At 30.5% G+C, this 24,000-nt stretch overlaps 1 protein-coding gene across 3 annotated transcripts in view; it reads left to right on the top strand.

Moving 5' to 3' along the window:
* Positions 1 to 24,000, top strand: part of LOC105194700 (Kv channel-interacting protein 1) — a 125,769-nt gene that overhangs the window by 84,415 nt on the left and 17,354 nt on the right. The window contains exons 1-4 of one of the 3 annotated variants that reach the window (XM_011159763.3): positions 4,866 to 5,192; positions 6,195 to 6,521; positions 13,882 to 14,070; positions 19,230 to 19,303. In XM_011159763.3, the coding sequence (XP_011158065.1) occupies positions 4,883 to 5,192; positions 6,195 to 6,521; positions 13,882 to 14,070; positions 19,230 to 19,303 (900 nt within the window). In that variant the 5' untranslated portion in view covers positions 4,866 to 4,882. Of the gene's footprint in view, positions 1 to 4,865; positions 5,232 to 6,194; positions 6,522 to 13,881; positions 14,071 to 19,229; positions 19,304 to 24,000 lie in introns of those variants that run through there. The other 2 variants (XM_039458888.1, XM_039458889.1) reach the window with 2 other exon arrangements.

Genomic DNA, 24,000 nt, shown 5'->3' with positions numbered 1-24,000 from the left:
TTTTCATGAATATTTATCAATTATTTTTAAATTTATATTAATATAAATTGTGTGAGAGATTTTTAATTAGATAAATATAAATATAAAAGTTTTAATATGCAGAAAAATATTGAATAAGATTTTTGTTACGATGAATTGGAAACACAAAAGATATCTTTTGAATTATTGTTTTATTACGTAATATTTGAATAATCTTCTAATTTTCACTTACGACATATATAAAGATGTCGTTCAAGATTGCAGCTACTTTACAAAGTCTAAATTTCGATTCATTTGTGTCTTTTTATTTGTAAGTTTTTTTTCATTTTCTGGACATTTTCTCTTTATCTCTCCAATGCTCACAGCAAGATTTCCACATTGGGGAAGAATCTAGAGAACCAGGACGAAAATTGGAAGAAAAGAAAAGTGGCCAATCGAGATGGTCGTGAGGTAAAACTTAGGGGAAACGAAGTAATGTGAAGGGATGGTCGCCCCAGGAGATAAAAGTAGATTTTGGATGGCACTCTGGTCTACAACGACAACGCCGCGACGAGTAGAAGAGCTTCTTTTTAGATCAAACTCGATGGAATGTTTGCTCGCCGGAAGAATGTTGACGTTGCACGGCACATAAAGATAATTTGATATAATCAAAAGCGAGATACATTTTCAACTATGTAACGTTATTGTTTTATGAGAATATGCCAGTTGTATTATCAATATTTATTTATATTTATGTATTCAGATAAATGTAGAATGAAATTTATTTTACGTTTTTATTCTAGCGTATTATGATAACAGACAATAATTTCAATATCTGTTTTATTATTTTAACTAATTTATTATTATTATTATAACTGAAATATCTTGTTTTATTTAGCTCAGAAATTCATATTTTTTCACATTTATTATTCTGTTTTATTTTCTTAAATCTCCTTGAGAAAATTGTCTTGAAAATTCAAGCATTTATATACAAGTTATTTTTCCATATGTACCACGCGATTTTATATTCTCTTATATTTTATCCTGCCTTTAGAATTCCAACATAGGCTATTCAGCTAAATCTGAGATAAGGGTGAAAAAGAAAAATTGTAATCGATAAGCGAATTCGATAAGTCATACAATTCTTTTTTTAGAAGACAAGCTATCCTTGTAGTTACGTGACATGAACATGGTAATGTTGGGCCATCTAACGATGTCAAAAGCTTCCTAGACGTTGCCTTACGTCATTGTACTGCAATCGTGTCTTGAACTAAACGATATAAACTCCAAAGGTCACGGAGCCTGTACAAACGTAGCAAATAAGCACGTGCTCTTATCCGCAATACCGCAGGGAACTGCAGTAATTGCTCATCATATTCTGACGTATATTAATGGAACTTGAGACACATGAGTAAAGAAGCAACATAATTCTTTACTCACGTAGAATAACAAAGTTATATCCATATTGTAGGCAATGTAACAAGCAGAATATCTTTCTTCTTAAAATTATATCAAACACAAATTAATTAGCATATTTTTATTCTTTTACGTATTATAAAAAAAATTATTATTCATTGACTTAATTTATATCAAAGAGAAGTGAATATGAATATTGTTTATAAAATTTTACAATTTTACATTTCAATATATTTTTCTTTGATATAAATTTTATAAAGTTATATATTTCTTACGCATCTACATTCGTTTGAATAGCAAACCTATAATCAGACTGAATCTTATATCGGAAATATGTACATGTACCTATAATTCCATTCCTATTACTTTCCCAGTCAGAATCACAGAAAGATATATTTGTTTCCATATTTTATTGAGTTATATAGGAGTTTCCTCTCTCTAATGTAACCGAGGGATAACAAAGGGAGACCTAGGGTAGGATCGTAAAACTTGCGAATGTAAATATTAATCTCAATCTTTTTTTTATGTACCGAAAGATATAAGTCCATCTCTGCTTTCAACGAGCCATCATGTGATGGGTTATATTTTAGGTAAAGGATGCATGACTTTGATACATTTCTTTCCTTCGTAGTTCTGCTTTTTCTCTCTTCGAAAATGTTCAAACTCACGAAACTGCTTGAACTTTATCCTGGGCCGCCGAGCTTATTCTCATTTTGCACTTTTCTCTTTCATTCGCGGTATCGCGAAGAGTTATGGCAATACCGAACACAGTTTCCACCGTCTATTTGATAATAACGCGAAATTGATTACGGTTTTATCAACTTCAAGTCGATTGCACTACCGAACTTCAATAACTTTTATTAACGGTGTGCTGCAAACGTTGCCATCATAAATACGTAGCAAAATTTGATTATTTATTCATATATACAATATGCTAATGTTTTTACATTATTTACATTTTTATATAGTTATTATAAGGTTTTTTCATAAAATACAGCATATATTTTTATTAAATATGAGCACCTAAATTTTCTCCACAATAATACTAAATTCTTAGGTAAAAATTTCTATTTGAGAATACTTTATTTCGATAAATCTCTGGAAAGTTATAGCTTCATTGTTCCTTCTTTATCCACATAGATCCTTGATCGTCAAAAAAACTCACATATGCATACGAAGCACATAAGAACTTATCTTTGGTTTCGAAGCAATTTCAAAGAACTTCGCCTGAGCAGGACAAGTAGCTTTACGAACGATCGAGTAGCCATTTTATCACCTTTACTTACATTGAGTGGTGTGTTTGTGAACTTGGCGGGTAGGGTAATAACGACTGTAAAGTGCACAAGTACATCGGCGTAAATTTTCGAAATTGGTGGTCTCGTTAATTGTTGGCACACTGCAGTTAGTCGTTAGACTAGTTAAGATGGAGAAGCAATTGTGGTAGAGCTCTACATCGAATTCTATATATTTTCCGATATCCATCGAGACAATTAGAACTTGCTGTCACGTGAATTTATAGGCAGTCATCATGGAATCCGCATTAAGTCCAGAAAAATGAGCTCATTAACTCTTAATTTCTCTTCGATCTGACCTCAATTCGATGCAATAAGTTAGAAAGTTAGTTACAATAGTTGTCACAGCCAATAAAGTTGTGAGTTATTGCAAGAGAAGATAATAGACAAATATTATTTAAATGTAATGAAAATATATTACAATTATGCCATATTTCATATGCTTGTACCTTCATTCTAAAAGTGCATATTTTAAAATATTTGTTATGTATTTTAAAATATGTTGATTTCACCTGGCGTTATTATGATACTAAAATAATATTACACGAATATTGAGATGAGTCATGATGACCTGAATATTTCACACTTGTATAACATAGTTAATCTGATAAAATAAGTACATATAAAAGATTCTTTAATTTATTATAACGTAACAAGTATGTAACAAGATATAAATGTTTAAAAACGTCTCGGATCATTATGACCCAGTCTTTCATTATGACGTCGGATTAAATCTAAAGATGCGATAGCATCAAAAACGTATAGCAAGAACTTGACAAAAAAAGAATAATAAACCTTTACGTGAAAAAGTCTTTTTTATAAATAATAATATAATTTTCCAAGAACATTATTTTCTTAAAGAATTTTAATAATTAGTTTCTAAAATAGAATTTAGTCATACGTTTAAAGTAAATAGTTTGTCACTATCTTTATTTTGCATTATAGATAAAAATTTATCGCTTGTGTCTTTAAATAATGTGAATATAATAAGTATCGACTTTATTACAATCAAGATACATTCTAAACTTGTATCTTTTTCATTCTTTTTTAATTTCTGTGTTTTTCTCACGCAACCCACGTACATTATCATTCAGGCGAAATTTCGTGCATAAACTAATGCATGTATTTCTTCTTTGCCTGTTTCAGATACTAACACAACCGAATTCACAACACACTAACCAACTACGTCTCTCGACAACGAGCATTATGATCTCGTCCAGGGCCTCACGCCAACGCCCTAAGTCCTGAATGTGAAAAAGGTTTATTGCATTTCGCGCAATAAAGAACAGCGGGGAAAGCCCGCATTCAACTATCATTCAATGAATAAATTTGTCGAACGACCAAATAAATCGTGGGTCATCATAATCTCGTCCAGGGGTATTCCATCGTGGAAATTGATTTGAATCCCTTACTTCTCAAAGAAATAAGCGACGTGTTAGAAGAGGTGTTAGGGTGAGCATTCAATAGAATTTTCAGATAAAACTTTTCTTCAAATGTACCTGTTTAATTCAAATTTCTTAAATAAAATCTGATATAAATCGTAATACTTACATTTGGATACACTTGTTGAACTTGATAATATTACTTTGACAAGATATTGGCAGATCCATCAATAACCAATAACTATACATCAGTTGCTAAATAATAGTAAGTGCATATGATTCAAACTCCTCACGTTAAACTGAAAATTATTTTCTGTTGAAAGGATTATGCTTTAAAATTATAATGGATAAAAGCGCAGAAAGCTTCTTTTCCGTTCTAAATTGCGGTTCTTGTAAATTGTCCGCCATTTAACGTGAATTTCGAGAGTGCAGGTGTATCTGGCCGAAAAGTCTGCTTCTGGTGGAAGCAGACCAAAAGCGCGGAAAAAGCAAGAAAATTCGCTGACATCGCACGTCCATATGTACAGCTTTTATTGAGAAATCGATCGTAGCGAGAGACACTAAAGCGAGCAAAAAATCTATATAATACAATATATAATAATCTACATATTACTTTATTAAAATATGCTAATGTTGAGACATTTTGCATATTTATATAAGTATTTAAAATTATAACAACTCTCTATACTTCGTGAAATTATTGCAGAAATAAAATTATATTTGCAAAAAGAGAAAAAAAGAAAACGAAAAGTATTTGATGCGCGTGAAAAGCAAAAGTAATGTTGATAAAACGAAAAAAAAATGATGCGCGAGCTAGGGTGACAACCCTACGAAATGCCTTGCAGAATTCCCCGTGGAAATCTGCGGCGACTCCGGCGACGTAAACGAGCGGGGCCTTCGCCGATAGGAAGAGGCTCCGCGGGAAGAGGGCCGTGCAAACGTACCTCTGGGTCCGTCGTGGTGTTGTCCGCCGGGGGTGGCGGTGGCAGTGAAGGAGGAGGAGGTTGCAGGCGTCGTGATTTGGAACGTCGAACGGGTGGCGGTCGGGGTGTTCCCTGTCTTGCCACCATCAGCTCATCTGTCGCAGGAAGCGCGGGGGGTTGCGGCCCCGTGGTGGGTCTACCCTCCTATAAAAAGCGCCAAGGTATAACGGCGTCCCTTTATAACAGAAATCGAATACCAGGTAAATGTGAAAAATAATGCATTGCAAAAGCAGAAAACCTTTAATTTCAGAGCTTTATAAATATTATTTATTCATTCAACGCGTTAAAATTTTAACACATTTCGACACAGTTAACTGAAGATAATTGAAATTAAATTTAGAACAATTATTTTATAATATCATACGTGTAATTTTTTTTTAATAATAGAGAAGTGATAACCGTTTTGTAATTTATATAATATCATTTTTGCAATCATTTTTAATTTACATTTTCCAATTAAATAAATTTTAATTAGAATATCATTTTTTATTCAAGTTAAATTCAAAATTAGCCAAAATTATTTTGAGATAAACATTATATAGTAATAATAATTTAAATAATTGGTTTTTAAAAGCTTATATTATCACTATTAATTGCAATATTTATTTGTATATATTATTTAAACACAATGTTATTGTGTATTATATAAATAATATTTTTTATTGGATTTATTTTTAAGAATTTAGAATGTCTCCAATGTCCGATAATTATCTACGCGTGAAATATAACATAATTCACGTTACATATTTGAAGCAAATGGCACCCTTGAGAACGTCTATATATTACGTTGTAACACTATCTCTCTTCGTCATTTGATATACCATAAACTTTTCCAAGTTGAAAATCGTATAACTCAGAACTTGAAACAGTTCTAAATTATAAGGGCATGTCTTTTTTCAAATGAGTCCTCTTTACGTAAAGTGACAAAATCTTAAAAAAAAATCTTCTAAAAATAAATGATTACATATTTTAATCATAAATCATGAAATTTGGATTTATTAAAAACGTGAGTCATTTTGTGCGCTAAAATACAACGGGTGATTGTCTGCAAAAATGAAACATCTAGTCATTTTAATGTTGTTCGATTTCTCGTTTAAACAAAAAGTACCTATGGACTGCTAAGTCAAAGTATCGAAATCTGATCACGTCGTAAACTCTCGAAGGCAGTGGTTCTGTTTGGGGCCGCGGAAGTCGTGGACGTGGCAAAAGTCGCGGGGGCGGCGCGAACCTCTTTGGTTCTGGCGTCGCCCCCGCGAATTACGCACCAGGACTGCAGGGCGTTGCGCCTGGGCTGCGGGAGGTCGTGAACATTCTCGGCAAGAGGAATCAAGCTGGCACCCTGTCGGGCGTAGGCCCGCCGCCGGGAACGCTGGATAACGATAGCACATGCGATGAGGAGGGGACTTCTACCAAAAGACCACCAAGGCCTCTCTACAGGAGGTTAATCAACTACGTGAGGCAAGCCTGGACCGGCGTCAAGTTTGCTTTAGGTATATTTATCTCAAATTTATCACTGTCTTGAATCAGAAGTCTTTGTCGTACACACAGGAAATGAATTTTTTGTTAAAATTCGACTTTTGATTTTTTTGCTGACACAGTTTTATTACTACTTTTACGACTAATTGAAAACTTTGTCCTAAAAAAATATGTACAAGTAAATGGATTTATTCAAAAAAGCGTTCGTCGAATTTTTTTTGCAAAATGAAATTAACGTGTAGAAAATGATGGAAATACATTTCCACATTTAACGTACGTATTTCATATCACTCGTACCTTTTTAATTAGATGAAATTAAAATAATATAATTTTTGACGATAGCTATTAAATAAATTAAAATAAGTTCGTTAAATAACTATTCGTTTAATTATGTTTTAATGTTGTATTCCATGTTTGTACGTATATTACGCGTATACATAAAATTATTAATATAAACGATATATAGCCGGCAGCGATATATTTATGAAACAACTCTATATGTGCATACAAAAATGCTACGTTGAGCGAAGCGACTTTTCTCTTTTCGGATATATTCAAGAATCGAAAAATCATATGGGAATAACGTTTTACGAACCTGGGACGCATTCGATGAACCGACGTCACTATATCTTATATGCTGTTTTCTATTGGACAACCAGTAAAAGAGTGACTCGCGTACTCGTTCGTGTAACGTGAAGGCCTCCGGGGTTTTCCTGACGCTTTAACCAACACTACACGCTACTCACGTGTCTTACTGGTCATCTATGTTGCATGATACTTGCATGTAGTCTGCTTGCCTTCTCATTAAACTGTATATCTTTTTTTCGATCGGTCTTACTCGGATCCACCAATAAAGTAGACTAATCGACAACCTTGTACTGATAAATTTATCAGTCTTCTACTAATGGAATCAAAAACGATTTTTATATCACGCACACATATTTTGAAATATTGCACAAGCTTTGATAATATTACTTTAAAACATTGTTTATACATATATATAAACGTAAACTTTTATATTTGAAAGAATAAGCTTTTTCCAGTAAGTTGTATTCTATCTATAACGCACGTGTAATAATAGAGAGAGATGACTTGAAAGTAAATTATATTTATAGTTTATTAAAACTTTGTTTTTTTAAACCAACACTAAAAACGATACACAAAATTGTTTATTCTGTACATAAAATTTAAAAAATTGTATATTTAGACAGTATTATGCCGAAATTACTATCTCTCATACGAAATCTTTAGGCTAATAATTTGAGAGCGAAATATCACTCAAGGATAGCGTGAGATGAAAAATATTTCTAACTTGATAAAATTCTTCTACATATGGCAGTATAAATATTCGATGAAAAGCATATCGAATATTTATATTACCATATGTGGCGAGTAGCTTCATAGTCGACTTATATTATTGTTTCACACATCCTATAGTTACCAAAGGCATACGCAATACTCTTGAGATCGGCGGAATATTCACGCAACGTATCCTGGGGATTCGGGGTCGCCAACTTCATGAAAATTCATACAGTCCAGGTGCGGTTTCATCCGCAAATTACATTTTCACAAACAAATTTATGAGGGAAATATCTGGAACCAACATCGTCATCCGTGCGACGTATCGGAGCGAAGGACGGTGAAATACCGTTGGCAAACGCTTGCCTTGCATTTGTTATCTACCGGTTGCTCTCAACCATAATTTTATTGGAATGACGCATTTATCTGATCAGTATTGCAAAAACATGTTCAATATATGTATTACGCATTCGTGAGCTCTGTCTATGTAGCTACCTGATTAAGCATTGCAGATATTACAGATAATAATTTTTAATTTATTTTGGTCATTAGGCAAATCTGTTCATATTATATTGATGCATGGTGTAGTATACATACGCATTTTATTAATTTATTTACTTTATTTACTTCTAGATACTTTATGTATTTTAGAAAAAAATAGAAAATTTTAAAAGAAATTCAAGATTTTTGAAAAATTTTATAATAGAGAAGAACATTAAAATTTAAGGCATTTATATTCTCCGTATTCATTTTATAATGGTTTTCATAATTTGAATTAATGATAGTTGAACACGAAAGCAATTCTTGCGTAATTATGCAGAAAATGTATATAAAGGTTAGATATTCTCGCAGATTCAAGCACTGTGCGAAACGAACTATATATTCGACAGCAGCTTATGATATACATTAATGTCCTGCATGTAAACAGTATTAATAATTATTGTATTTGTACACATTCATGCATCTATTACGATTAATAAGGAAATAAATTGATGTATAACAATACATATATTTATAATGATTATGTAATTATATAAAGTATTTGACATCACTAAAATGAAATTATAAAGAATGTCCAAATTTCTCATAATATTTTCTCTATCTTATATAATACGAATCTGTTACATATAGACAAGTAGAGGCTAATATTCTTTTATTTATTAATATTTTAATTCACATTTACAAGCGCGATTATTTCAGTATGTCAATACTCTATATTTCAAATATAATCAGTTGAGTATTAAGTGGCATACAATTTAGATTGTACCATGTATTAATAGGTTTCGTTTAATCGCGGTTGCATTTAAATGAGATGAAATAAAATATTACAACGAAAACAGCGAAATGATAGAACGGTTGCGCGAAATAAAATGACATAGTCACGTACGTTGTTAGCTGAGCACTGTGAGCAGTTTTAATAAGCATTGCGATTCCATTGCTTGGAAAAAAATTTAGCACATGAATAAAATGAATTAATCATAAAGACAGCTGTTCATTGAAAATCTCATTAAAATTATGCGATACAATTTAAAATGTGTATATCAACAGAAATAAATTATTTTTATATATGAAATGTGCGCACCTTGAATGAAAAATAGTAATATTAATAATGAGAAAGAATAAGTGTAAAAATATAAGTTTTGTTTTTATTTTATATAATTATTTTATAATATACAGGAGGGTATTATGTGATTCCTTTTAAATTGGTTAAAAGACGATACAATAGAAAGCTACATTATTTTTTAATTAATTATTTTCACAAATATTTTTATTTGCAAAATGTATATCATTATTTTACTTAAATTGCTCATATTTATTAAGGTTAAAATTTTCTGCATTTTTAAATATTTATATTTATTTCCATTTTTGTTACATTTTATATGAAATAAAGATTGTGATATGTAAAATTGTAGATTGAATAATGTATTGTAGAATACATTATTATTCTACAATACATTATTTAATCTATTGCCATAATAAAAGTATTGATAATTTAATGAAACAAGAGCGACGTTTAAAATAACAAAAATTTCTGTATTTATCAAAGTTGTCATTTATAATAGACCCATATTAGTAACAAAAATTTACATGAAAATTCAACAGAATTTTTGCTTAACGTAACCAAATTTTCTTCTCGATACGATCAGTTAAAAAAATATAGAGACTATGCGAGACGGTCGCATAAATTAATCTGATTATGCAAAATCCCACATCGTGCAACCTGAAAAACTCGAATATTGGAATAATCTACAATTATTCCTTTTTTTTTACAAATTCCAATGTGTAAGAATAAAACGGGTGGATTAAAAATATTTCTTTCTATCAAAGTGTTCTGTTACCACTTTTAATAATTAGATCATAATTAAATAACAAAAGTTCTCTAATTTCATAGCTTATTTATATCGCACGATTTTTGAACCATTCAGAAATATACAATTTATGAAGAAAACGCTTATAAAACGTCTATTTTTATCTCTCCGAAATCGTTTATAAATATCCTCATCCAATTTGCCAATGTATAATAGATTCCTGCGGGATAACTGTCGATGAACGCATAAACGGAAACTCCAATAGTCCAGCCTTTCATCAAGAAACAGAGACCAATGTGCATCCAGCCTATCCGACGGCAACGGATGCATTCCGCGAGGAATGCCTTTCATCCCTAGTACAAATCCAATATCTCGAAAGAGGAGGAACCATCGAAGTCTACAATTCGGTCTTCATCTCTCCTGGACTCATCGTCCGGAATGAGACGTAGGGTCGAACGGATGTTGCCTCACCGTTGACCCTATTTACGCTCGGTCAAACCGACCCTTTGCTTAAAGAGTATATGACACGAAAAAGCAGAGGAGTGCGGAAGCAACCTCGTCTGGATTAAATTTAGAACCTTTTTTTTCTGTGATGGCCGTCGTGTTGCTTTTACAGAAAATAACGTAGAAATAATATCTAAAATTCTATAGAGCTTATATATACATGCTAGATGCAATAAAGGGAAAGATCCCCTTATATTAAATTAAAACTTGCTGTTGTTATTTTATACTGTGTTGGCCCTTATCATGGTTTATAATTTTAATAAGCTGCAACTACTACATTATGATTGATATTATAAATTTTTCCGATTAATAAAATGCTTGCTTTGAAAACGTTAACAGTGATTTAGATAAAAATTTGCAGAATTCTCTACAATGACGCAAGCATACTCTTCTTAGTTGATTTCATGCTGACATAAACTCCTAGAACGAAATTACTGAAGTTGTAATGCACACCAGATGTTCTCTTCCCGAGCATTTGTTATCATTCTCGCGAGAGAGTTTCGCACCAATTTTCACCTCGTTTTTGTCCTTCATTTTCTGCGCGCGTCACATTCGTCTGTAGATCGAATCTACAGTCTGAGGAATCTAAGTGCTGTCGAAACAAGACTATTCGATTTGAATTCCAACATTGAATTACTTTTCCCGCCTTCTCTAACTTCCGTAATCTCTTATGGAGAACATACCTTCCACATGTATGTATAGAAGCAGTGCAAAAATCTATTTCCCTCTTTCCGCCCTGATCTTCTATGCTATATGAGAGCAGCGTATCGTATGCACGATACGTTTCGATTTCCACTGTGCACTTCTGCGCGCGGCAGAGTTTCACCATGTGGAAGGGATTTATTGCAAAATCACTTCATTCAGGTGGCTTATATCGGTTGAAATAACGAAAATTCATTTTCCATCTAAAAATACTACATAAAATATTTTTAACACGTAAATCTAACAAGTTTTTTTCGACGGCATTACAAAAACTATTACCTATATTCTTTTCTGAATTTTTAAATTTTATTCACATGCATATTTTAATAATCAATTGCTTATATAAAATTATTCAAACACAAGAGATTCGTTTATTTTTTATCCTTTCTTTGTTCTAACTATTTGTTAATACTTTTTTTAAAAATCGACACAAAAAAATTAAATTGGTAATTAGTGAAATAGGTTGCTTGTTTTAAAAAAGGTAATATAAAACTTGATTTTATTTTTAATTTAAAAGTTTTGCTAAAATTGATACATTATATTGATTTTTACAGCATGGGAGTTATGTTATTAAACTTTGAAATTATGTTGAAATTGACTTTTTTAATATACTTTATATATTATACAAAATGTACATATATATATTTGTAAAATACAATTTTTTTCTTAAATGTCCTAGAATTTAAATCATTTTAGAAGAAATGTATGTATGTATGCTATTTCGTTCTCTTGTACATATATTCACTGTCCTCGTTTGTCAAGGAATTCATACATATTTTTTTCCTTCTTACATACTTGAACAGATAAATTGTATCTAAATTTTTTATTTATATTTTTTTTACGATAAAACAAAAAAGAAATCCAAAAAGGAAATACACGAATTTTGCGTTTTATTATTAACGCGATTCTTCAGTGACAGCAATATCTGCGAAATATAGTTTGCAAATCCGTCATATGCTGCTTCGATTGCCAGGGTTGGCAAGCGATTTGAAAATTCACCTCATCTTTGATCTCACGACGTCGCGACGTTGAATGAAATCTTATAAATATTGTATGAGCAGTCACGTGAGATATAGAACGGATGGCTTTCAAACTACAAGAAAGAGCAATTTTTACAAAATCTCGTCGAGCGCATCGTGGCTGCTCGCATTTCGCTCCTAGTACCGGTCTCATAAACGCTGTGCTTTACTGCATTGAAGGTCATTCCACATTCAGGTTTCTTAAAAGTTCGACGGCCTTTCCAGGGAATAAAAAGGGCTATCCCATGGGAAATAAGGCGCAGTAATGTAGCACTACCACTCACATATTCTACGGAACTTTATGGATTACACTGCATTCCACAGATTTTGCGAGCTACTGTATTTATGTTTCATTATTCTCGTTTTAAGACATCAAGTCGAACGTACAAAAAGATACACGCGTAATTACTGTTATATCATAATCAAAATTTCAGTACAAAGTATTATGAAATTTAAAAATTTGCCTTTCGATAATGAGCCAAGTATTTCTAATTTTTCATTCTTATAGAGTTAAAATAAATGTTAAACGTTAATAGACACACCGAAATCTAATTCTACACTTACTGTATACATCGATATATTTAAAGCTGGATGCATTCTGAAATTATGCATTCTTCTCACAAAAATAAATTATAATTTTAAATGTTATTTTATACTTTAAACATCATTTTCCTTAAACTAGAAGCAGATATTAAACAACAATTGAATAAAATCTGAAAATCAATCTTGAGGGATTCAAAATTTCCATGTGATATAATACTGCAGACGATTGCAATATCACGCGAGAGTTTGAATCTTGCAATTCAATCTCAGATTTCTATTCGCAACTGCAATGTGTCGTCAAATCCGGGTTTTATACACTCACATCGATTGATGTATCGCACATTGAAAAAAAAAGTACAGAAATAGTAGCAGGGAAGGGATGTCAAGTTTTATCGGATTCTGGTACGGCAATAACACCTGAAAAAGATAGGTGTGTCGGTTCAGGGTTATTTCACAAATTTTGCGTACTCAGTTTTCACATCTGACAGCAATAAATTACAAAATATTTACAGTACTATTCTGCATTTTTAATTCTATGCATTTTTACATGTTTATTTATTTCAAATATTTATATGGATTTGGAATATAAGGTCTAATAAAAAAATCTTTAGAAACATTAAATGTTTTTCTTCAATGTGATATTGACTAAAAATGTCAGAAAATAAATTTCTTTCTGCAATGTATTTTTTTAATACCTTATAAATTAAAAAAAAATATTGTCGTTTGGAAGAACGTATTGATATGTGTTTTACAAAACAGTAGATTTTTCGTCGATTTTACAAATACCACTCCAATGTAGCTACGCTACTCGTATCTATCGAGCTTATTTCGTATCTATTCCTAGGATCTCGGTAAAACGTAACATTCCGTCTTGAGCTTTCAACAAAGTTCTTTAATCTTGTTCGAGCTTTCTATCGATCCGACGGATTCGTGATACATGAACGGAATTTGCCGATTTCTTTTCCGTGATTAACACGAGTTCTGCTTTTATTTCGCAGACTCAGAATACGAAGAAGAGCAAATACCGAGATACAGGCCAGACTCCTTAGCGAGCCTTTGTCGAGCGACCAGATTCACAGAGGCTGAACTGAAGAGGATATATCGCGGCTTCAAGGCTGAATGTCCTACGGGAGTCGTCAGGGAGGATACTTTCAGAAGCATCTATTCACAGTTCTTTCCCCAGGGAGGTGAGACAATTTTAGATATAATAATTATTCTTGTTATGACATGCAACTATAATTATTAAATAATGCAACAATGATGAATCGTTTTTCATTGAATAATAATATAAAAATATAAAACTATTATATACACCTTTTTTTTCTCTTATTTTTTTTTTATTGTTAAAAAAGATCATTAAGTTCTAACTATTATGTTTTATCGTTTAAAAAATTCTAATGGAGAAGAAAGTAATAATATTCAAAAATGTAATAATATTATGTTTTTACGCGCACACGCGGGCGCGGGGTACGCGAGTATTTCTCAAGCCAGCCAAATAGAATTTTTCTCCTACAAAAAAAATGCGAATATATTGTATCACGAAATAGATGCCTTACGAGTAGAACATTTTACGATGTAGCTAAATATTTTAACAAAAAGCGCGCATACTTCAGGTTGCTATAGAAAGTCATATTTTGAGAATAGCAAGCTGTATAAAAATAATGTAACTTTTCTTACATACGAGTTTGTTGTCTTAATATAAAATTGTAAAAAGAGAGAGAAAATATCTGTATTTTCACAATTATAATATTACACTTACTATGCAGTTACTGTGTACATTTTACTATGTAGTATATGTAATAAATGGTAATTCAGTATATTTTCTTGCAATAAAAATATAATTAACAAAAAAAAGAATAGCATGCTTAACCGTTTTCTTTTATTCTTTTCAAATACATGTGTCTTTAACAAACACGAAGATTTTTCTCTAACGATGCGAAAGAATTTCCCGGAAACCAAAGAGACGTTTATTTTGCCAAAAGAACGACAATGAATATAGCGTACGATTTATTTATTCGCCGCGCATTTATTCGCATTTAAATTTCCTCGGTGCGACGGCAGCATCGGCGATGCGTCGAAAAGCATCAACATCAAGAGAGAAAGAGAACAATCCGGCAACCAGGATAACTGCGACCCTTCGCCGTACGCGGTTGCAGTAGCCATGGTAACGAACTCCCCAGATCAAAGTGGCACTGCGTTTCAAATGTTCGCTTTTATCCATCCGCGTGAGAGATATGGTTATCCATGACTACGCGCGTTCTGCGCATTAACGCGATGAAATTCACATTTTCGGAAATTACATCCGTCGCATCGCGTTTTAACTAAAATCAATTAACTTCACCGTGATATAGGAGGACATCAAGCATTACGACCACTAAATATTCGCTACAAATTCTTTCGCAATTGACAAATTGTTTGTTTAATTAATTTTTAACAATTTATCGTTACGTGACAATTTTATTAACTTTATATTATTAAATTTTTATCTATTGGTAAAAATTAAAACGGTTTTATAAAATAATCTATAATTTAAATATAAAATGAGAAACTTTTTAAAGCTGTCGTAAAAGCTTGCAGTAGCGTAAGATGTTTAAAATTTTCTACCATCACCAAAAAAAAAAAAAACCGAATTTCATGCCCGCTGGCACAGTGTCGATTGATATCATGATTTGTTTGCCGCCTGATGTAAAAGAAAAGTTGATCTCAAATTTACGAGCGATCAAGCCTAAAATCCTTGAAAAAAGATCTCCGAATAGACGATGGTTCAAACATCCGTCTATCTTCAACGCCTACTATTTTACAATTTACAGCAATTTATGTTCCCCTTTACCGAGAAACGTTGCATCTTGTGCCGACAGGAAAGATAAATACGGTACCATCTAAAACTTTTCTAAAAGAATACACGGAATACATATATCTATATATATATATATATATATATATATATACATATTTTTTAATATATTAATTATAAATTTTCTGTACTTATACCATTTTTATTTAAAGAAATAAAAACGAACAACGAAATATGCACAATCGAAGTTTTAACTTCTTTCAAATAGCAAAAGGAACATTTTACCAGCTTATTTATTGCGCTTGGTTAATTTATAAATCGAACAATCGTGGGCAAGCAAGGGACAATACAGAACAGTAGCATGGTCACATTAAATTAAAGGTTTCAATTAGATCCCCATTCATACTGCTGCTTTAGATAGTTTGCCCACCGAGATTTTTGTAAGCCTTGTACTTTTATTTTAAAAAAGAAAAACCAATATATAATTCTGTACTGTGGATCTCATCGCGTACACGAGAAGTATAAATATAAATACAAATATTCCCCACCATCACATGATTCGCAAGTTATAAAAGTTCTATAAGATATCTTCCGTACATTTATAATGCGTTTTCTTATTAAAATCTTTTGAAAGAATTATTAAAAAAAAAATAAGTTATAAAAGTTACCGCAATTGATGGTCGAACCTTCTTAGCATGTCTTTTATCAGCGAGGTAGACATGTTTACTTATCTAAAACCCTTCCGGCAAAACCCAAGAGGATAGTCGAAACTCGCGCGTGCAGTTCAGCACGCGAAATTTATACCACTGATATCGAATACGGAGCCGACGCAATAAAGGAACATTACGGAGATCTGCCTCGACAGTCAAAAGTCGAATGGGTGAATTATGGCATCGCGATAAATCTCACTCCACGAAGATAACGATTCACGATTCGTATTCGTTAGTTCAAACAGAAGCAGAGCAATTCGCTTGCTTCCTGCGCTTGCTTGATGTATTTTCAAAGTAATACATCTCTTACCTACATCTTCAGATTTGTGTAGCTATATGTGCATCCTAAAATGTATATGAAGACGTTTATGTACGTATGAAGAAATATCTGGAATATCTGAGAAATGGATTTAATATTAGATGAGAATTTACTTTATTTCTTTGTAAAACATTGCGATATGTAGGAATTGCAGAACCATATCATAATAAACATATTTTGTATAATATTGAAATTTGTGAACAATTAGAATTAGGATTATTCTTATATACAATTTTTTATCAAATGCAACAAAATATAATCACGTAAAAATTTTAAGAATAATACAGTCTCGTATATTTAATATCTTGCATTTTCTTCCTGTATAAATAATAATCTCTTGATAACACATTCAGAGAATTTAGTGCGTATTATATATTGTCTCAAAAAATACATTATTTTATACTCAACTATATATATATATATATATATATATATATATATATATGTATATACGATTGAGTATAACTTTATATGTTGTGCATTCAGGATTTGTACGTATATATGACTCAAGGTGTGAAATACGTGACCCTTCACTCGGAGATTGCAACTTCGCAATTCTCCGAGGACGTTCTGATAGTGGTTGTGTATGCATGGATTACAACTACAGCTTATCTACCTTAACAGTGTGTAATAACGGAAAATCTTATTAAATTCTGCAATCATCAACAAATATATGCAAAGTTATCTCAATTATGCAGTTACGTAAGAAAATAGATATTTTGTATTAAAATGCAAATTTGATTATCTTATCATTTACTTTTTAGAATAGTCTTGTTTCTTATACCATAAAAAATAAATTTGGAAGAAATTGCAGATACAATTTTTTAAGTATTCTTGGAGAAACACAAAAATATATTTACAAAAGTTATGAATTGTGAACACTTTTATCAAATGAACAAAATTGATTTTTGAATTTCATGTTGCTGTATGAGTGAGTACGTTTTCCACGAGCACGTAGTTCGCAAACGTTACCGAACTTGAACAAGTTAATACACTTTATGTCTCGGTCTTTCGTGATAAGCTACCGAAGACGTAACTCAGCATGTCTGAAGTATAATGGAAGCTGCTACAAATTTTCAAGTGAATCCTTTTGATGATTTCAGATCCAAAGTTCTTATTTAAATAAAGACAATTAGAATTTGATATTTGCTACTGTCACACTGTTCTGAAATATGCATTTTATTATAATTTTCAACAGCTGCACAGTATTAATTACTAATATTCATACATATAACCAATATAAATTCTAATTTTTTATCATGACAATTTTTAGTTATAAATGCAATTGTAATATGAATATTATTTCTTAAGAAAATGGAGAGAAAGATAGAAAGGAATAAAAGTTAATTATAATTTGTTGCGTTTTTTTTTCATTGGAAAACTTGTTATAAAAGAAATTTTTCAATTAAGAATTTGTTCAAGAGCATAAAATTAATAATTTTTGTTACGGTAATAGAGTTTTGATATTATTATTATAATATGATATTGATAATAGTTAACAATACAATTTAATATTTTAGAAACATGAGCTAAACGTGGCGCAATTTCATAACATTTAATCAATATAAATTCATAAATACGCAATTAAGAATTACTTTTTTTAAGACTGCTACATATGTATTCTATTCAGAACAATGGCCGCAAGAGAGAGATATCTCTACTTTAAAAAATAGAATATCTTGTTCAATCCCTTCGTAAAATCATTATATGATAAATTTTATTAGGAATAGCAAAAAAGTATAATCGACACAGCATCCATATACATACATACATAGTGTAATGATTTCTGTGTATGTGTACGTGTTCTGTATAAATTCTCCGTTTCAGATTTAAAGTATTCGCGTTATTTCGACTGAAAGTTATTAACACACACCAATGAATATACAGTTTATGAGTCATCTATAGATTTGACGAGCTCTGTAGATTTTCGTTTAAATCCATTGCATGTACTATATGCATACATTTATATAATATATATTGCAAATTGAAACGCTTTTATATTAACGGTATACTTCTGTTTTCCCACAAACACAACGAAATGAATATCGACAAGTATTCTAGTTTCTGTTTCAATAAAGTCAAACCAATAGAGAAATTCAAGTATTGTATGTTTGCATCTCTGAGTTTCTTTTCACGAAATACTTACAAATTCTTTGTCTTAGACCAAATTCTGTTTAAATTAATTATTTCAATTTTAATCTGAGAATATCTTATGTGTACCAGAATTTATATATAGTTTATATTATAAAAAACTCGGTTATTTATAATTTTAGAATTATATCCAAGCAGATGTTAAAACTAACATTTGATATGTTAGATAATATGGGAACAGTTACTATGTTGGTACAGAGGCTTTTCAAATATCATTTCGATTCATACATACATATAAACTTAAATATTAATTAATAATGTTTCGTTATATAATCGCTATTTTGAAAAATAAAATGTAATGTTGAACATACAGTTGTAATAAAATGTCAAATGTATAAAAAAATAATTTAAATATTGTTTTTCTTTTTGTAGCCAATACAAGCCAGTACGCCCATTACGTTTTTAATACTTTGGACCAGGATCACAGTGGGCTTCTCAGTTTCGAGGTAAGTTTATATATCGCATACACGAAATTTAATCATTTTCTAGCAAAATTTAATAAGAGGATTGTACATCATTGTATTGCACTTAGTAATTGTATATTATAGTTTTACAACTCAATATGATAGTTGATCCTTTTTCTGCATAATTTCCTCCTTCTTTGTCCTCTGAGATTGTTTTGCATATTGCTTTGAAAGTTGTTAGCATGCATAAAATCACTATCAATCTTGCACTTTATATTTAGCTCTTGAGGTCAATGTAATGCAAATTAATATTATAGTTCTTGAAGCGAAACGTGTATCATGATATATATCTCGTACAATTTACGCTATAAAAGCTGTAAAATATCATTTACAGGCATTTATGGGCACATACAGGCTCTTTTCAAAGCTTATATAAATAATAAACAAATATTTACATATAAAGGGCCAAATAAACAAGAAATTAACAAATATTTGTCGCTTACTAATTAGATGTAAAGGTAAAAATTTACAAATAATAATCCGCAATGTTATTAATACAAATGTTCATAAATCATTCCTGTTCTTTCCCTGGAATCTTTTAATACAAAACTTTTTTTAAAACAAAAGTTCTTATTATTAATATTTCAAAATTTTTTGCTATTTTAAAATGTAAAAATACGATGAAATACATCTTGTCCAATACTTTATCTTGCAGTCGGAAATGTATTATTTACTGCATTTACAGAAAGTGATTAAATCAAGTAGTACTTAATTACAGTTCTCGTATATGCGACCAACGGTAATTAGCGCACTAAATATGTAATTAAATAAAGCGGTTAGAAGTGAATAATGTAACTAACGCTTGATTCTACCATTGAACACGTAGTCAGGTTTAAATTACTGAAAAAAGTATGCAATACCAAGTAGTCTAATTTTAAAATGCATTAGCATAAAATATGCAATGCATTTGGATTGCAGCAAAAATTACCTTACTGAATTACTTAATCTTTTTCTTTAACATCATTTTATTGATTAAATTTCATTATAGCCACATTTACATATATAATTAAAGGTTTAACGCGCCATATTCTGAATCAATATATGTATTGCAGATTACGTTAATTAGACGCACGTAACTCGAACATACTGCATGGTGTATTTAATCAAGTTTATCAAGTGATAGTTCAATCATTCGTCACAACTCGATTTCAAGTGCTAAAATCAATTTGCAGACAAATACAATGCATATTTGTTGAAGATAAAATGTTGGAAAATAATAAGCTAAGAAGGAGAGGCAAAAGTTGTCGTAGGATAATTACTAGATAATGCAATTCGAATCAAGTGGAATTGTGCTTCGTATAATTGAAACTATGTGCTTCTACTTCCTTAGAAAATCATTAGATTCAATGTAAACCTTTTGTCTTCTTTTTTTATGCATGATAATGTTTTCTTCGTTAAGGTTCTCACCTTTGATATTCTGCCATGCTTAATTAACTTATCCCACTGGAATCTCTGTTTGTGAACATGTTCCCTATTGAGCAGTATGCGACAAACTTTTAGTATAGTCATATTGTCATCAGCGTTATATCAGCAGGGGACTGTAACGATGAAAAGTTAACGCGAATATATTTAAGGACCACGCGCAAGTTGTTATCACATGTGCTTTAATATCACACTCGTTTTCACGTCTACAGCAAAATTATATTGTAATAAAATAGGACACTATTTTTTCAAATGTAAAAGTTTCAATATGCAAAAAATTTTTTAACGAGCACGTTGATCGGACAGAACATTTCATGCAAAATGCACATATTTTTTTATTTAAAAAAATGAAGAAAAATGTTTATTTTAAACATTACGACTTTTACAGAACAAAGTTGCATTTGCGCATAATACGATTGATCAATCGATAAATTAAAAAACTCGCCCTCTAAGTAATTCGATATAAATTATATCTCAACTATAAATTTTGTGGCAAACTAAAAAGATTTAAAAGAAGCACCAAATTTTCTTTTGAAACAAACACAAAACCGCACTTGATAATCCAGAGTTTTTCTAACTTCAGGAATATCTTTTTATGTTCATGTTATAATGTATATATTGTATATTATCTTCTGTCATGAATTTCCTGAATTTTATTTGTAATATTGCTGACATACAAAGGCATCTATTGCGACTTAAATCGCATTTTATGTTCGCACTCTAAGATCTGCAAGCGTGCGAAAGAAGGATTACCATTTCTCTTTTCTCGAGATAATACTTTACTGGAGTGCACTCGCTCTCGACGTGTGGGCAACAGGACCTCCTCCATCTTCGAGGTTCCTTCGGCTCCCGCTTATTCTTCCTTCGCGTCCACTTATCACCCCTTTTGAACGACGACGAAAAATCCGGTGGCCATAAGATTTAAACGCATTGCGACTGAGAGATACACGCTTATTATTTCGATTAAACTGTCGTTATAAAACATGAAAACTTATTTTTCGCTATCTCAATAAGACGGTTTCCTAACATAAATAATAAATTTACGTTGGATCCTAATTGTTGCTTAATTTTTTATTGAGCATTATGTTTCATATAAATTTCATTAATTTTATACTTTTATGCACGATAATATCAACGTGAAAAATATATGTTTGTTTCCCGAGAACATAAATATTTCACGTTGAAATAACAAACGGTTGTTTGCTATGAAATTTCTTGCCTGCATAACGAACATTCATACAACTAAAATTTTTTTTTAGTTTTTGTCAGTATGCACGTTTCAATCGTTTGTGCGACCAACATGATAAAAAAATGAAGTCGAAATCATAAACTGCAACGACGACGAAAAATGTCTGATTGTAACGTGCAACGTAGTAAAAAAGAAGCGTTGCTTTGTTAGCATTTATGTCGCGGAAAAATGCGTGCACTGTGAGTAAATTTACTTCAAGAGAAGCAGATAGGAGAACGAGCATCACCAGAACTTTTAATTAACTATGATATGCCTCGCAAAAAAGCTCTCCTTTTTTTATATGACTCATTCTGCGGCAGACTTCTCTCATCCTCCTTACTTTCTAACGTTGCAACATTCCCTGCGGATATAGCGGCGATTTAATCAAGTGGCCTTCACAGAATTTTAAAAGCTAATTGCAATTCAGTTTCGCGAATTTATTTATGTATTTTGCAAGATAAGCAGTATTGTTAGTATGATCAATTACGATACATATAAGAGATATGCTTTATTCGTCACAATACATCTCGTATGTTAATAATGTTGTATATCATGATAAATTATCAGTGATGCAACTGTAATTTAAAACAAAAAAATTAAAAATTTCTTTTTATATGTGCTGCAAAATTTTTTTAATTTGAAAAATTTACCCAATTATTTTTTATTTGTTTTATTACTTAACTATAATTCTATGCAAGTTCGTGAATCTTGAAGTAGAAATAAAAATCTCTATTTCATTTAATCAACAATTTTATTAATTAACTTTTTTAATTTTATTTATTAATTAATTTTATTTCAATGTTTTTGGAACATTTTTGTTATACTTAAAATTTTTATACACATCAGGCTATTATTTGTACGTTACGTGATTCTTAAAAAATAGATACCTCTTAAATTATAATAAACTGAGAATTTTAATTAATTAATTAAATGTAAAATATTTTATTAAAAAATACTCTAATACCGATAGTAATTAAGAGTTGTGACACTTGCAATTAAAATCATTTGCATGCTTTCTGATTATATGTGGATCTGTGCCAAGCAGTTGAAAAGCATTTTCGTGTAAAATGTTGAAATATCTGTCAAACACAATTCCATTTAAATTCATTAATACGAAAATTGAAGGATGAGAATAAAATAGAACATAATTCATTTTGATTATGGCTAAAGTTTATTGCTATAAATTCATTACTCACTGACATTAATTTTATTATGAATAAGATAATAGATATGTTGTAAAAAATCTTTATATTTAATTCAGAAAAATTATACATATCACACATGTAAGAAGTGTGATATATGTATGATAAAATTTGTATTGATAATATGGTAAAATATCAAATTAATTGGATGGTAGTGGGAAATTGTATTTACGATAAATAAAAAAAATAGTCTGTGAATAATTTTATAAAATACTTTATTCATGCATACGAATGATATATTACAAATACATTCAATGTATTTCATAGTAAAATATTAACGAATTACCGAAAATCAACACTTTTATTTTTTAGCAAAATTGAAAAAGTTAATTTATTTTTAATTTTTAATGAGTTTCACTGATATTATAGAATAGATATCTCTACATAATTTAGTTTTTTCAATTAAACTTCTTTCTCGATAAAGAATGAGTTATGCTGTAAACTGTATTTGTAAACATGGAAACAAATTTTTAGTTTTTCTAATTAAACGTCATCCAATTACAAGTTCATTTTTATTACATAAAATTTAACAATTTCAAAATTGTGTAGGTTATGAAACGAATCCATTATCCTATTTTTATGAAATTAAAGTCTTGTCTTAATAAAGATAAATCTTAATAATACTATTTTCTTTTATCATACAATCATAATTTAATTTTAATGAAATTATAATATTATTTTTAAAAATGTGTAATTAACTTATGCATTATAATTATATTTATTATATTTATTATATTTATTATATTTATTATAATACATACATATGTTTTTAATAATATTATAATTTTATTAAAATGAAACCTTATAATATTATCTATAACATCATT

This window comes from Solenopsis invicta, chromosome 16, assembly GCF_016802725.1.
Source record: "Solenopsis invicta isolate M01_SB chromosome 16, UNIL_Sinv_3.0, whole genome shotgun sequence".
Taxonomy (NCBI): domain Eukaryota; kingdom Metazoa; phylum Arthropoda; class Insecta; order Hymenoptera; family Formicidae; genus Solenopsis; species Solenopsis invicta.
Note: the sequence above shows the minus strand (reverse complement) of the source record. Positions and strands in the feature narration are given on the sequence as shown.